The sequence below is a fragment of the Abrus precatorius genome, unplaced genomic scaffold (assembly GCF_003935025.1).
Source record: "Abrus precatorius isolate BTA unplaced genomic scaffold, Abrus_2018 Scaffold9, whole genome shotgun sequence".
NCBI lineage: Eukaryota > Viridiplantae > Streptophyta > Magnoliopsida > Fabales > Fabaceae > Abrus > Abrus precatorius.
Window position 1 is genome coordinate 6096088 of NW_020874439.1, and position 16114 is coordinate 6112201.

Consider the following 16114-nt stretch of genomic DNA (forward strand, 5'->3'; position numbering starts at 1 on the left):
CATCTCATACTCTATTTACTATTTTTTTTTAATTATGACTTTGTTTAGGATTGTTTTAGTTTTACTCTTTAGCATGAATAACTAAGTCCATAGCTAGGATTATGGAAACTGTTGTTCATCAATTTATGTAATTTTGAAGTTTGAATCTATACTTAGTTTCCGTTTGTGATTACCTTCTATCCTATTGTGCATAATTATAATTCTAATTAATTATATCGTTAGACGATCGTATCTCGATTAGTTAATGGATTTATAGGGTAAAATGAGATAAATGATTAGAGACAAATGATTAGGTGGATATTAATAGTATTTATATGAATAATTGGTAATCACAAAGAAATCAAATTTAGAGTTAAATTAAAAAAAAATTGAATGAGAAAATTCATACGCCTTAGATTCCTCTCCTATAAGTTCAACCAAGACGTGTGTTATTTTATTTGCTTTTATTCATAATTAATTTTACAATTAAATTTTAGTTTTTATTAAATTTTACATCTTTTAGGCTTAAACAATTGAATTGAAAAAAATTTAGTTATTGAAAATCAATCATTGTAAAACGATATTCAAAAATTTATTTTATAACACTATTAGTTCTCAACGGGTACACTTGCACAATGAACATAAATTTACAGTTTAAATTAATTTAAACATTCATTTTAATTGTATTTAACAATTAGAAGCTAATTTTATTTTCTGAACTTAAAACAAACGATTCCTAAGTTATTCCACTCAAAAAGTTAAAGAGATTTTTATAGAATGTTATATTAGGTGCCAATAATAATATATGTTTTTAAGGGCATTCCAACATTTCACAAAACAAAAGTAAATCACATTTTCACTCTGACATACCCAACACAATAATTAAAGAAAGAGTCAAGAGATGGAAAAAGAAAAAAGCAAAAGGTAAGGAACAAGTAAGAAAGCAGGAAAAAAAAATTAAAATTGTGTAATTAAAATTAAAAATCTTAAATAAAAAAGATAAAAAAAAAATTAAATCTTCTTTTTATTATTATCATAATTATTATTATTGCTAATAAACCAGTAAAATAACAAAGTGGTGTGTGCGTGTTTCACGTCGAATTGAAAAGAAAAGAAAAGTGTTGTCGGAAATCACTGTTGTTATTGGCACATAATTGAAAAAGCCACCCGATATTTCAACAATAATAGGACTGACTTAAATGTTGTTATTATTAGCGTTTAAATTGTAAAATTATAAACATAATTATTTTAAATTTTAATGAGTCGGGAATATGATCTACTTTATCAATTAGATTAAGAATGAATTTATTTTTGTTCATGTATTATTAAAAAAAATTTCTATAGGAGTTAATTTTAGTGATTTAAAATAACAAAGTCAATCACGGTTTATCACTTTATTAATTGCAATGATTTTACATCTCCTCTGTTAGCGTACCAATTGATTAACATTTCTTCTTTACATTAGGTAATTACATGCACATAACTTGTGTGTATAATATTTTGGGTTATTTCCTCAAGAAATGAGAATAATAAATATTAATTATTGAATATTATTCGAATGATAAAAATCAAAAGATAAACATACATGATTTTATAAGAAATTTGGTATACAAAATTTTACAAAAAAAAGAAGAAGGAAATTACTTGAAAATTTCTCCAACAATAAAGAACAGAAATCTCTCTCTCTCTCTCTCTCTCTCTCTCTCTCTCTCTATATATATATATATATATATATATTTCTAGTAATGTCTAAATATTCAGTAGCAATAATAATTGTAAATTGTTTTTAGTGAACTCTCATAGAAACAAAGTGAGCCACAATTTCATCCAAAAACGTACGAAACATGCAAAAGAGAAAGGCAAGCCAAAAGTTGTGGGAAAAAAAACATAGACAAGATATATATAAAAGTAACCAAGCAGACAAAAACTTTTAGCATCATTTTGCATTGTCAACAGTGTAATATCCTCTTTTTCAATATTCAATAAATTATGTTTTGTTTAATATTAAGTAGTGTTAGAATGGATTTAAAAGTGAATAGAGAGGATTTTTTGAAGGATTCTGGTGTAGGGGTCTTGCTCAAGTGAGGTAAATTTCGCTCAAGTGAGACTGAGGGCTCAGAAATATGAGACTTCAGGGTGATCTCGCTCAAGCGAGAAAGATTAGATTTAGTCCAACTGTCACCTCACCTAGGCGAGAGTGATCTCACTCAAGCGAGCTGAGATCTACAGGAAAAACATCTTGCTCTCTGAACGTCATCTCGCTCAAGCGACATAGAGCTCACTCAGGCAAGATGGAGCTCACTCAAGTGAACATATCAGGAAAAGTTGTGCAAGACTGCTATCTGCATATCCTGCTCAGGCAAGATATCCATCGCTCAAGCGAGTTGTTCCTCGCTCAAGCGAAAGCGCATAGGACTAAAAGGTATTTAAGGGATTTTTTATAACGCCCCAAATTTTGTAATAATAAGTTTTGATAATTATATAGATCTATATGTATATATATATATGTGTGTACTTTTAGATATATGTTGTGAATATGTATATATATACATATATATATATATATGTATATGTATGTGTGGATGTATGATTGATTGGATTGGACTGGTAGGGCTAAAATGGACTAAGTGCCTAAGTGCAGGGCGTAATACCAGGCTGTTCTCGCTGCAGCGAGAGAATTCTCACTGCAGCAAGAGGGCCCTGCGACGAAGGACCAGAACTGTCGCCCTCTCGCTGTAGCGAGAGACGTCTCGCTGTAGTGATAGAGCGACAGTTTAGGGTGTATTTTCCGCGTGTAGTCTCGCTGTAGCGAGATTCTGCAGAAATTAGGGTGCAGTTTCGTTTGATATTTTTACTGTAGCGTGAGGGTGTGTCGCTGCAGCGAGAGTGTTGCGACTAGAAAAGGGTTTAAAGGGGGTTAGGGTTCGGGGAGAGTTATTTCTCCCTCTCCCTTCGAAATTCCTTGGATTCTCTCATTCCTAAACCCTTTTCCATCAATTAAATTTCTTCCAAAGCCGTTCGGGAGATAGATTGAATGTTAAATCCGTGTGGGGAACGCTTGGAGGTGAGTTTTAATGGTTAGGATTTCAGTTTTTCATCCCCTTTCTCTGTTTTTGCAGTTTCCTTGGGTTTTCATAGAATTTCTCCATGTGTTTAGGATGAAATCCGTGAGGGGAAGCACTTCTTGGTGGATTAGCGTGTGGGACGTTAATCCGAGGTTAGAGAGGACTCTATCCTACTCTTTTGTGCATGAATTGTTGTTATGTTGCTGAATATTGTGTTGTGGCTGAGTTAGTGGGTAGAAAATTGTTGAAAAATGTATTGTAAGTCATGTGCCGTGATATGTGAACATTATGTATGTTGACCCAAAGTTGATGGATGTGAATTGTATGTAAATGTTGTGTGATAGAATGAGGACATGTATGCCGAATGTTGTGAATGAGTATGGGCACTTGTGCCATATATTTGAATGAATATTTTGAAAATGTGGGCCCAAGGGACGTATAATATGAACGATCATTGTAGGCTGTGTGCCGTGTGTAAGCATAATTACTGCATGCGTAAATGGAATATGTGTGAATGGGCGTGTTAGCGCCATTGTAATGTGCTGTGAATGATTTAGCGATACACTAGGGGTGTGGAAGATGAGGACGGTAGAAATACCTTGGGAAAGAGGGAGTGGTGGTGACACTGACTGTGGAACGGGTGCACCACGGGTCACACACTTTCTTCCTGACTAAACCTCTGACCACTATCTTTGTTAAGCGACCTGTGACTGCCCATGTAGTATCCGTGAGGTGGGGGTAACTGACGACCATTTATGGTAAAAATCTGTGACTACAGTGCCACAGTAGATGTGGTTGGTGTGCGTGCGCATGGGATTATTGTTAATTATATTTTTGAATGTGAAATGCTGTTAGTGCCATGAGTGCATCGATATTGAATGATAATGTTGTCTGTGTTTGTTTTCGAATAAATGTATTGAATTTGATTTAGAGGCGAGACTCTATGCCCAGTTGTGTGTTTTGGTAGTATAGAGTACTCACACTTACATTCATTTTTCAGGTAACCAAGACGATCAGCACCGGACTCAGTGAAAGGGGTGGATGGAACCGCTATAGGACTAGGATATAAATTTGAAAATAATGTATTTAAAAGGATCTTGTAGTAGTGCTTTGATGAAGATTGTAATCCCTTTTTCTCATTTTGAAATATTTGATGAAACCATGGATTGAGAACTTTATTTGAAATGGAACTTTCATTATCCCGAATTTGCGAAATTATTATTTAATGAATATTGAAAATAAGGTGTTTCATTTTTAGCATGAAAATTTTATTTCATTCTAAACTCACATTCCTCTCTCAGTTTTATCTGAACTCTCTCTTCTTTTCCCTAGATAAAAGCTTCAGAAACTCCGATTACTTTTCAAATCCGAGCCTGGACGTTGAATCTGAACGATTCTAAGTATGTTTCTTCAAATTAAATTTTATTTTCTCTGATCGTTTCTTGTAGTTTTTGTTTCTTATGAATATCTCTTGGTATTGAGGAAAACTTCCGTAGTTGATCTCTGATCTTCTTCAATATCTCTCTATAAACTCGTCTTTGAAGTAAGGAAAGCTTTATTTTACCGTTTATATTACAATATTTATTTTATGCTCATTAGAACACTATTATATGAACATTTCATGAAAGTATGTGGTTGAAGAGTATATATTGCATGAATAACGGTTGAAAAATGCTTATTTGATTGTTTGAACTGAGTAGTTATTATATGCTGGTATGTGTTATATGATGAGTATTCATTGTGGAATATTGATAAATTTGTTGAGTGATTATGATGTGATTTTATGGAATATGTTTAGAAGAAATAATATGATAAAATGTAATACTGGTCTGAAGGATTTAGTAAGTGCAATTACATTAAAAATGGGTATAAGTGGAATGGATTTAGTATGGAAGTGCTTTACTAAACACAATCTTATGAATGGAGAAAAGGATAATTCTGAGAATGACTTTAAATATTGAATATGGATTGGATCTAGTATAAATAGTTACAGAGATAAACTAGGGATATAAAGTTCAGAGACGATAGAAATCTGGGAGAAACATAGGGTGGTGAGCGACATTCACGTATGTGTACATACTCTTTTTGAGAGTGAATGCATCACATGGCCTCACACTCGTTTCCTGACTAGACTCTGACTATACCTTTGCTAAGGGGCCCGACTATTGTATATGTTGTATCCATGTGCATAGGCTAACCGACGACTATTTACCTAATTGAGTAAGACCTTAAGAAATGTTGGAGGCATTGAGATCTGTAATCATAATGCACTGAGAGTGCATATTGGAAAGAGAAAATGGATAATATATAATAAATTGTTGAATGGTGCATGTGTGAATATGTTTGCAATATGAATAAATGTGAAAATAATATATTGTATTTATATGATAACCTGTGATTCTGTGAAAAATAATTTATAAATGATAGAATAGACGCTCTTCCTTACTAATATTTTCAAAAAAAACAAGATGATGAAGCCTCAGGAAAGAGTTAGACTACTAGATAGCTTGGTACATAATAGGCATAATTATGTATTTAATGAATATCAAAGACTCTATTATTTTAAGTTAGTTGTTCTTGTTGAAAATGCACCTAGGATTTTTGTTATGTTAGAGATGGATACTTTTATAGTATTCCCTTTGATTTTCCTAGGAATATAATACATCAGACCCTATGTATCTATACTTATAATGATATTGCTAGAACTCCACTAGCCCTCACATACCTGTTTACATATCATGACCACGACCATCTTGGAAGACTGTCTAGATGGAGCTTCGAGCGAGTGACTGACACAGAGATCACAACTGATTCAGACGATCGTTATCTTAGATCAGATGATGATTTGGATTTTGAGAATTTGGCTGAGATAGAGAACTAGTGCGAGGGTGATGAATAGGACCGGTCTTCAGAGTTTGGGTTATGTTTGAGACTACTCTGAGACTTATATTTACATATATGATATTTATTTTGGGTTGTGATATTTATTTATTTTTCTTCTCATTTTATTATTGTTGTTCCATTATTATTGCAAAATATGAAAAATTTGTATAAACAAATCTGTCTTAAAGAAACTTCATCAATTTACTATAATAAAGTTCAGTATACACAAGAAGTGGTAATTTATTCCAAACTATAAAAAAATAAAATATACATTTTTTTGATTTAAATATTATAATTTGGTATCAGAGCAGTTCATTCAAACCAGCTTGGGGTATATGAGTAGTTCATCGAGATGGCGCGTTATGTGATATTGTTTAGGAATTGTTACAACCTAATGGTTGTAAATTGTTTGACTTATTTGAGATGTTTGAAATGTTTGTATGGTTTGAACTTTATGTGAAATGTGTTAGAATGAAAGTTGATGGGTGAAATTTAATTTTTTTAGAATTACATCAATAGTCGATAGAGGTAAACCTGTTGGTGTTACGAATGAGATTTTAGACCGCATAATGCAAGTTTTGGAAACCATGGTACATAACCAAGATGCAGAGTCGGCGGAATATTGTGGACTCTCCTCGTTCATGAAACAACAATTTGTAAATTCTTATATTTCACATATATAATACATATTTAGATTTTTCACTGAGAATACTTAATTTTGGGTTGTGATATTTATTTGTTTTTCTTCTTATTTTATTATTGTTCCATTATTATTGGAAAATATGAAAAATTTGTATAAACAAATCTATCTTACAAAAACAGTTCATCAATTTGCTATAATAAAGTTTAGTATACACAAGAAGTGGTAATTTATTCTAAACTATGAAAAAATAAAATATATATTTTTTGGATTTAAAATTTTAGCGTGTTACGAGTAGGGTTGGTAATATTATTGAACACTTAATCTCTTTTTATTCGAGGATGCATTTATATGATTAACTTTTGCATGATAGTTACGTGGTTCATTTGAATACTTTAATCAAATTTCTATCAAATTGAGCAATATTGGCAATATTAAAACTACTGTTGAGTATATTTTCAAACTCACGGATGCATAAGAGTGTGCACACCTAAAAATAATTGCTTTACTTATTCATCTTAATTATTAAAAAAAAAAAAGGTAAAATATGACATTTTGTTTGGCTATCACATGTAACTTTCAAACCACAAAATTTATCTCAACACGTTGATAAGGAATAAATCTTTTACATTTAAGAGCCTATTTGGAGAACACTTAAGATTAATTCATCCTACCATAACTTATTTTAATATAAATTTACAGTTAAAATTAATTAAAACATTCATCTTAATTGTATTTAACACAATTTGAAGTTAATTTTATTATCTGAACTTAAAAACAAACAATTCCTAAATTATTCCACTCAAAAAGTTAAAGAGATTTTTTTATAGAATGTTATATTAGGTGCCTATAATAATATATGTTTTTAAGGGCTTTTCAATATTTCACAAAACAAAAATAAATCACATTTTCACTCCGACATACCCAACACAATAATTAAAGAAAACAAGTCAAAAGATGGAAAAAGAGAAAGGCAAAAGGTAAGCAACAAGTAAGAAAGCAGTTTCTTTTTTTTTTTTTGGGTATCATTTTGCATTATCTCACTACAATGATATTTGCTTAGGAATGTGAGGAATATGGCTTTGAACGTGTTATTGTCAACATACTTTACATGACTTGGGTAAAATATAAGTGGCATGGATTTTTTTAAATAAGGAGAATGATCTTATTAAATAAGAGAAAGGAGATATATGTAATTTAATAAAACTTACATTTTACATAATAAAAAAGATATATGTCTTACAAATAAATATTTTGTAAACCTGAAGGATTGCTCTCATTTATTCGAGTGCCAGCTACTTTCTAAGTACATAAAGGCACAAGGGAGTGAGGGTACGTAGGTAGTGGCTAAGGGTGGCTAGTGTGCTATTCTCAGAGATAATGAATGTGATGGAGAGGAAATTAGAAATAGAGAGAATGGGAGAAACTTCATTATTTGATGATAAAATGAAGGATGCTCAAAAAGCTGCCATGAGAAATCAGTGGCAAGAGTTCAAGAAAATAATGAAGGAAGATAAGAAAAATCTACTTGAGTGGTTTGACCTATTTGGGAACACTGCCCTCCATGTTGCAACTCGTTCTAACAATCCACAACTCCTCAAAGAGTTACTAGAAATGGTACCAAAAGAAGAAAGGTGGCAAGCTTTGTGCAAGGGGAATCGTGAAGGAAACACTATTCTACATGATATTGTATTTTGCAAAAAAGTGAAAATGGCAGATGTTGTTTTTGAATTTGAAAAGGATCTACAACCATGGCCAAAGGAAGAAGTTTCTGAACAAAATAAGGGGTCACTAATTGAGTTTACAAACCACAAAGGTGAAACCCCTTTGTTTAGGGCTGCAAAGTATGGGAAGCTAAAGATGCTCAAGCATATGGCCAAGTATATAGCCATACATGATTTAGGAGACATTCGAAATCATTTTCATAGAGCTGACAATTATTCTGCTCTTCACGCTAGTGTGATTGCCCAATATTTTGGTTTATCTCTCTCTCTCTGATCTCTCTATATCTATTTATATATTGATTGTAACTTTTTTACCTTATCAATTAACTAAAATGCACAATAAAATAATCATTTATTTGTGAAATATTGAGTATAATTTTTTTATGCAGATGTTGCACTTTGGCTAGTAAGAATAGACAAAGAACTTGCTACGGAAAAGAATCAGAAGGGATTTACATGTCTTCAGCTACTTTCCAAAATGCCACAAGTTTTCCGTAGTCACACTCCCATGGGATTAGTAAAGAGTCTCATATACCATTGTACTTTCTTAATTTGTATCTTTTCAATAGCTATAATAGCCATCAATACTATTACCCAATCTTAAAATATAATTTACACTAAAAAAATTATTTGAATTTCTATCCTACAAATAAAGGTCACTATGATATATTCAGAGATAGACACAAAATTTCAAAATGACGTACAAATATACATGAGTGGGCATATCCTTTAATTTTCTCACATTTTGGAAATATATCCTTTGATGTTAAATTTCATGTGACAAGGCTTTATTTATTTGGCTATCTTTCTCTTCATAGATGTTAAATAAGTGGACTCTATCTAATATTTATTAAGAAAGAAATATATACAAAATATTAACATGGATGACATATCATACACATGAAAAAGATTCTTTCCCCTATATTTTATATGTGTAATCGATGTTGATTGGTTATGATTTGGGTGCTAGTGCTTCCTGACGAAGGATATGAAATTGAAGATGACGAAAGCCTTCATTTATTTAAACATAAGAGAGATTTAGAGAATGGGAAAATAGACGAAAGAAGAATTCCCAAATCAGGTACTCATGAAAGTTTTCTCTAAAACTTTTAAGTATAACACACACAGGCATGGTTATGTAATTGTGTATGTATTGCATCTCTAATGACCTGGGAGGAAATTTCCAAAACTGCAGCTATTTCAAAGATCAACTATGGATTTTGGAAACGCTTTGCAAAAGGTACGAACTATATAAATTACTGTTATGTCTATATTATATTTGAAGAATACTAAAAAGTGTCATAAGACACTATTTAAAGAATTAAAAAAAATTACATAAAAAATTATAGACTAAATTATATTTTTAATCCCCACATTTTAACAATTGTTTTTTGTTTTAATCCATTCAAACAATTTTCTTTTAATTTTAGTCCTTACTTTTTTGTAAATTTTTATTTTTAGTCCCTATCATTTATATGGTCTACTGAGGTGTTGTTTTGTATAAATATTTTATTTACCACATCAGCATTAGAGATTCAAAGCAAAAATTTATAAAAAAAAGTAGGGAATAAAATTTAAAAAAATTAAAATGTGAGGACCAAAATCATATTTAAACTAAAATTATAACATTTAATATTATTAATATTTTTATCGTACTTTTTTATAAAAAAATTTATTAATTTTTTAACAAATAACCTTAAGCTTGCCTTACAATGCAGAGTTTGATGGGATTGATCAAATGTGGAAGCAAAAGAAAAAGCACATGTTAGCAGAATGTTTGGCAGATATTTTAGTGCAAATGGACTTATCATGGCAGATATCCTATAATGATTATAAAAAGACATTGATAGTAATGCCACCTCTTCCCTTTAATGTGGCCAAAAGGAGAAAGCAAATTGAATGTAAGAGGCAAGAGAGTCAAGTGAATTTTGAAGAGTCTCTTACTTACAGTTACACACCACTACTCTTAGCAGCTAGTTTTGGAATTGTAGAAATTGTTGAGAAAATCCTTCATATGACTCCTGGGGCTATTTGTCATGTTACAAAGGATGGGCAAAACGTACTACACATGGCCATCAAACACCGCCAAAAGGAAATCTTTAGAATCTTGAAAAGAAAAAAAGCACTTAAAGCATTGGTTGCTAGAATCACTGAGGAAGGCCGTACAATCTTGCATCAAGTTGCAAGGATGGATTATTACAAAGGAAGCCACTTAGCTGGAGTGGCATTTCAATTACAAGATGAGTTGCGTTGGTATGATGTAAGTAGCTAATTAACCCTTTACATCTCATATATTTGCATTATACATAAATAATATAAAAGAAATAATCAAAATAAAATTAAAATTTTACCATAATATAAAAACATGGATGACCACATAGTTGATTGAATTAATCAGATTTGAACAAAACTAATAAAATGAACTGTTTAATTAATTTATGTTGGTTTGAATTGTGAATTTATTTCATCAAAATGAATTCCATCTCAACTTAATGATGATTGGGTTAATTAGTTTGGATTTGATGATTGAGTTTATTTTATTTTATTTTTTGCTTTAAAGAAGAGCGGTTAAAACAAGTTGTTTTATTGTTTTAATAAGTAAATAATGTTGCTACATATAAAATATTTTGACTTATTAAGTTTTTAGTCCTAGAAAATTTGTATTATTTTATTTGACTTTTGATTTTAAATATTCTAATTCAGTCTTCCAAAATATTTTTTTATTTTCAATCGTGTGATTTTTTATTTGTAATTTATTAATTTTCTCTATTATCTGCTTTTGTAACATTTGATTTAGCTTATATTATATAGGATAAAATTAATGTGAATGATAACATGACATCTACATTTTTATTTCCTTAATCTAAAGTGAAAAATATCCATGCAGCTAGGGACATGCTATAGTGTGTCCATTTTTTAAATTTTGATGTTATTATGAGATAGATTTTTCTTTTAAAAAAATAAGTGTAATAAAATAGAATTATACAGTGTACGTGTTGAAAATAGACGTTGAAATAACATGATTCTAACTGCAGTAATGATTAAACAATAACTACTTTGATGTGTGTTCAGAAAGTAAGAAGAATAGTTCCTCATCACTACTACATGCATTGTGACAAAGATGGACAAACAGCAGGAGATGTTTTGGAGCTTGAACATGATGAAATGCTTAAAAATGCACAAAAATGGTTAAAGGAAACAGCTCAATCATGTTCCACTGTTGCTGTTCTTGTTGCCACTGTTGTGTTCGCTGCAGCCTACACCATTCCTGGTGGAACTGAAGGAGGTACTCCTGTGTTCCTTCGTTCACCCGTTTTTCTCTTTTTCACTGTCATGGATGTTGTGGCTCTTGCTACCTCACTAGCTTCAGTGGTCATGTTCCTTTCAATCCTCACATCTCCATGTGAATTGTGGGATTTTCACAAGTCTCTTCCAAGAAAATTGAACTTGGGTTTTGCTATGTTGTTCTTCTCATTGATGACAACAATGCTAGCATTTAGTGCAACCATGTTGCTAACGATTAGATTGGAATGGAAGAAATGGAGCTCAACTTTGATATATAGTGCTGCTTTTTTTCCTGTCACTGTGTTTGCAATAATTCAATTTCCTGTTTATGTGATGGCTGAAAACTCGGTCAAGCTGCTTGGGAAGCAAGTTAAGAAGGTCCTTCCAAAAAGATTGATTAAATGTTTCACGAAAGTAACTCAGAAAAAATGCATTGATTGATGCTTTGTATTTTCACATTTGATCTATGTAGGTTTGGGTTGTCTTGATTAAGTGTGTTATGTATGGATGAATGTGTGTAGAAACTTTTTAATGGTAATTTGGACTTCAATTATATTGTTTTGGGATATGTAATTTCTATATTAATAGTTGTAATTATGCATCGATGCTTTTCCATCCTAACATGAATATAATATAACTCATAGTTCCTTTTTATAAACACATGAGAAGGAAGAGGTATGTTTGTGGAGGCCATTTTCTCAGACCAGGGAGGGATCCAGCGTAAGGGTAGATCTTGATCCACTTCCCAGATATTTTGTAAGAATTATGTATAAATTATTTTATTATGAAAAAAATTGTAGTTGTATAATTTAATAATGTTGTTGTGTATATCTATAAGATTAGCATATATAATTAGCATAGTCAGATTCTTTAAGTATATCAACTGTAAGAGAAGTTATATTTATTTTTATATCATTGTTTCTTCTTACAAATGCTTACGTAGACCTGTATATGTCATCGTGCATATAGCAATTAGAAATTCCGGGGGAATTACTTCTGTAAAACTAATTTTGCTATTCACAAAACATTTTTTATGTAATTTTTGAAGTTTAATTTTTTAAAATGTCTTTAATACTTTTTGAAAACTAAATTATGAAAGTAATTTACTAATTTTTTCAGAATTAAATTTTTAGAAGTAGAAGTGATTGTACACCTTCCACAAGCTAAATTCTACACATAATTACTTTCAAATTTTAGTTTTCAAAAGATACCAAACACATCTAAAATTTAATTTTAAGATTTTACAACCAAAAAGGTAGTGCAGGTGGAAAAAAAGTAGTGGAGACAGCAATCCCCAATTTGTGGCTTTGAACGAAACAGGCCCACTAGATTGAAAAGCATATATACTTAAACCACAATGTGATGGAAGATAATCTTGTTAATTAATTCCACTTATAGAGAACATATACGATTAGTTTTAAATGAATGTATCTTGCTTTAACAAAGACATGATAAAATAAAGGAAGCTATTTTGATAGAATAGTTGGGGATATATAAATGAATAAATACCATACTCATTAATAGCCCTCAATCTAGCAACCAAATTCTATGCAAGAGAAGAGAAATTGTTATAAGCAAGAAAGGCTTTGTCTAGACTAGCAAAAATGGGACAAGGGTTCTCAGTGTTCTCAAATGGAACACTGATGGCTAGCATTGACAAGAATGCTAAGATGTCCTATAGCAAGAGGTATGCAGCCCAAACAGAGTTGCAATACAAGCTATTTGGTGCAAGAGGGCACCTAAGATCAGAATTGCAAGGGATCACATATTCTGACTACAAGAACTTGATACACATGGCATCAAAGCAAATTAACATGATTCCAAGCTTTGATCCCTTCTATAAACTTTGGCTTCAGGTGCTACAAGAATTGCAATCAATGGAAGATCAATTTGCTCCCAAGACCTCTGATCCAAACCCAAATGTTACTTCTGATGGAATCACTGAGGATGGCTATGGTGGGGCTTTTCCCATTCCCATTCCTAATCCACAAGCAGTTGCTAGAGCAATGAACAACAGTGGGGAGCAGAACTTTAGGGGACTTGTTAATCAAAGTGGGTATGTTTCAGGACATGCTAATGGCTCCATTTTTTTCTTTCGTGATTGTAACTTTCCATAGAATCATGATATGCTAATAATAATTATTCGTACATAATATGCTTTTAGGTAGCGATTTTAACTAGTATGTAAATGTATCCTTCAAATTTGAAGTTGCTTGACTGTTTTTCTTACTAGTTATTGTGTTCATGTTATTTGTTTACTATTTTTTTTTCAATTGTTCACATAATTCCAAGTATCACGCGATCGATTATTAAAAATATGCTTAAATGATTATTCATATCACAGGGGAACACATTATTGATGCACTTGGCAAACCCAAAATGGGATACCATGATAACTAGTAGCTTATAAATAAAAAATAATAAAAGATCGAACTTGACTTGAATATACTAATAATTATAGGTATTTGATTTTCAATTAATTCTAAATTATCGTATTACTAAAAAGTATTTTTTACAATTACTTTAATATTATATGTAAAATACTTTTAATTGATTCACAGTATGAATCGATATGTCAAAATTAAATTAAATTAAATTCATGTATGCAAACAGACATCATAGCATAAATCATATACAACCACATAGACTATACAAAAGTCAAATAACAGCATGCATGTGGCATAGGCTATCCAAAAGTCAAATTAACAAACCACACAGAAGCCATATAGCACCAAATCGTCAAGTATTCTCCCGAATAAATAGGAGAAGAAACGACAATATATATTTTGTGAATTAGCAAAATTGAAAAAAAAAATTGTTTTCTTTTATTTTGGGTGTATTTTTGTATATGCTTATAATATTAAAAAAAATTACATTATAAAAATGTATCTATTATTCTGATAAATTAATTTTATTAATGTTTTTATTTTTAGTTTTTGATATATAGAATTTTTAAGAACATCCAAAGGGTGTAACATCTAAATTTATGTTGGATACTTGTTATGCTAAGGTTGTTTGAACTTGTTGGTCTTTAGCACTATTTGTTAGTAATTATTCATTTTCTTTCCTTCAATTTTCAATCACATCAAAACTTTGCTTATCTTGTCTTATACATGGTATATAAAATTTTTCTAAAACCATTATTTGTGCTATACTACTATGGTTGCTTTGATCAGTGCCCTTTACATCGTATCCATGCTTTTTGCATTGATTAAAAATTGTCCTGGTTTTGATGTTATTTTACTAAAGAAACTATTAAAACTTGTGGGAGAATAGAAGAATTTCTTTTACATATATATATAACTTTCATCAACATAGACCGTGTAAAGATATTTATATCGATAACTAATTGAATATTATTCTGAGTATGATTTTTAACTAAATATCATAAAAGTCAACTATTTTTAACTGCATTACTGTTTATGATTAGATGACAATATAAATTTAAAAAATTTTATTAATTGAATTATTTACTTTTAAGTAGAAGTATTTTTAGGAGTTGTTCTTTTTATTGTACAAACGGGTTTTTTATTTAAGAATTTAAATTTTAATTGATTATTAATTTAATTTTTATCTTTTTAAAATTTAGCTTTGAATTTAAAAATTATCCTTTTATTGAATCTTATTTCATATTATAGAATGTTTATTAATGATAATTTTTTTTAACTTTTATAAAATTTACCGACCTCTTGGTGCACTAATCTTAATTTTAGAGCTTAGTTAAATTTTGGATTAGTTGTTATATGCTTTATATAATATATCACTATTTTAATTAGAATACGACTGGATTTATTTTTTACGTTTTAAAATTACCAATGTAGTTTTACATATACGCATCTAAGGTAAAATTTTAAAAGTTTATTTTTCTATTTCAAAATGTAGATTAAATGATTTTATGATATATATTTTTATTTCATATTCACATGGCATAATGAGAACAGTACTATTTGTTTAAAAAAGCTTCAAAAAATATTTTTATTTAATAATTTGTACTCACAATTAATATTTAAAAGTTAACATATGAAGTTATATTAAGTGAAAACATTTTTAATTAATTAGTTGATGTCATTTAAATTTTTCTAAATTTAATATTTATTTATTTTTATTCAATCTTGATTTGAATTTGATTTTTTTTTCTTAACTTGAAAACCTTTTTCTTTAACTTAATCCTATTTAATATAAGAAAGTGTAATTATTATAATATAAGTATTATTTTGGTAAAATAATAAAATTACTTGTTCTTTTAAAATTTATGAAGTTTTCAAACTTAAACGCTTCACAGTAAAATTTATTTTTTATTTAAAGATTATTTTATTTTAGTAATACCTGTATAGTCCTAGACTAATATGTTACATTTAAATTATAAGTTATAAATTTTCAAAAATTATAATAAAAACATATTCATTCTTTATATGTACTTTGTTATAAAAAAAACATTTTTATAATTTCTCATAACAAATGAATTATTTTCCGTGAATATAATTATATCAAATATTTATAGAAAGATTTTTGTCGTTTACAATAATAACTTAAATAAT

The 16114-nt window shown here is 29.8% G+C and overlaps 1 protein-coding gene across 1 annotated transcript; it reads left to right on the top strand.

Annotated features, from left to right (window-relative positions):
* The first annotated feature begins 7947 nt into the window (after window positions 1–7947).
* LOC113850666 lies at window positions 7948–12087 on the top strand. The gene is made up of 7 exons (XM_027481235.1): window positions 7948–8545; window positions 8681–8830; window positions 9262–9372; window positions 9487–9531; window positions 10010–10551; window positions 11364–11954; window positions 12049–12087. Exons 1-7 carry the CDS (start codon window positions 7948–7950, stop codon window positions 12085–12087), a joined length of 2076 nt encoding a protein of 691 aa, XP_027337036.1.
* Window positions 12088–16114: the final 4027 nt, after the last annotated feature.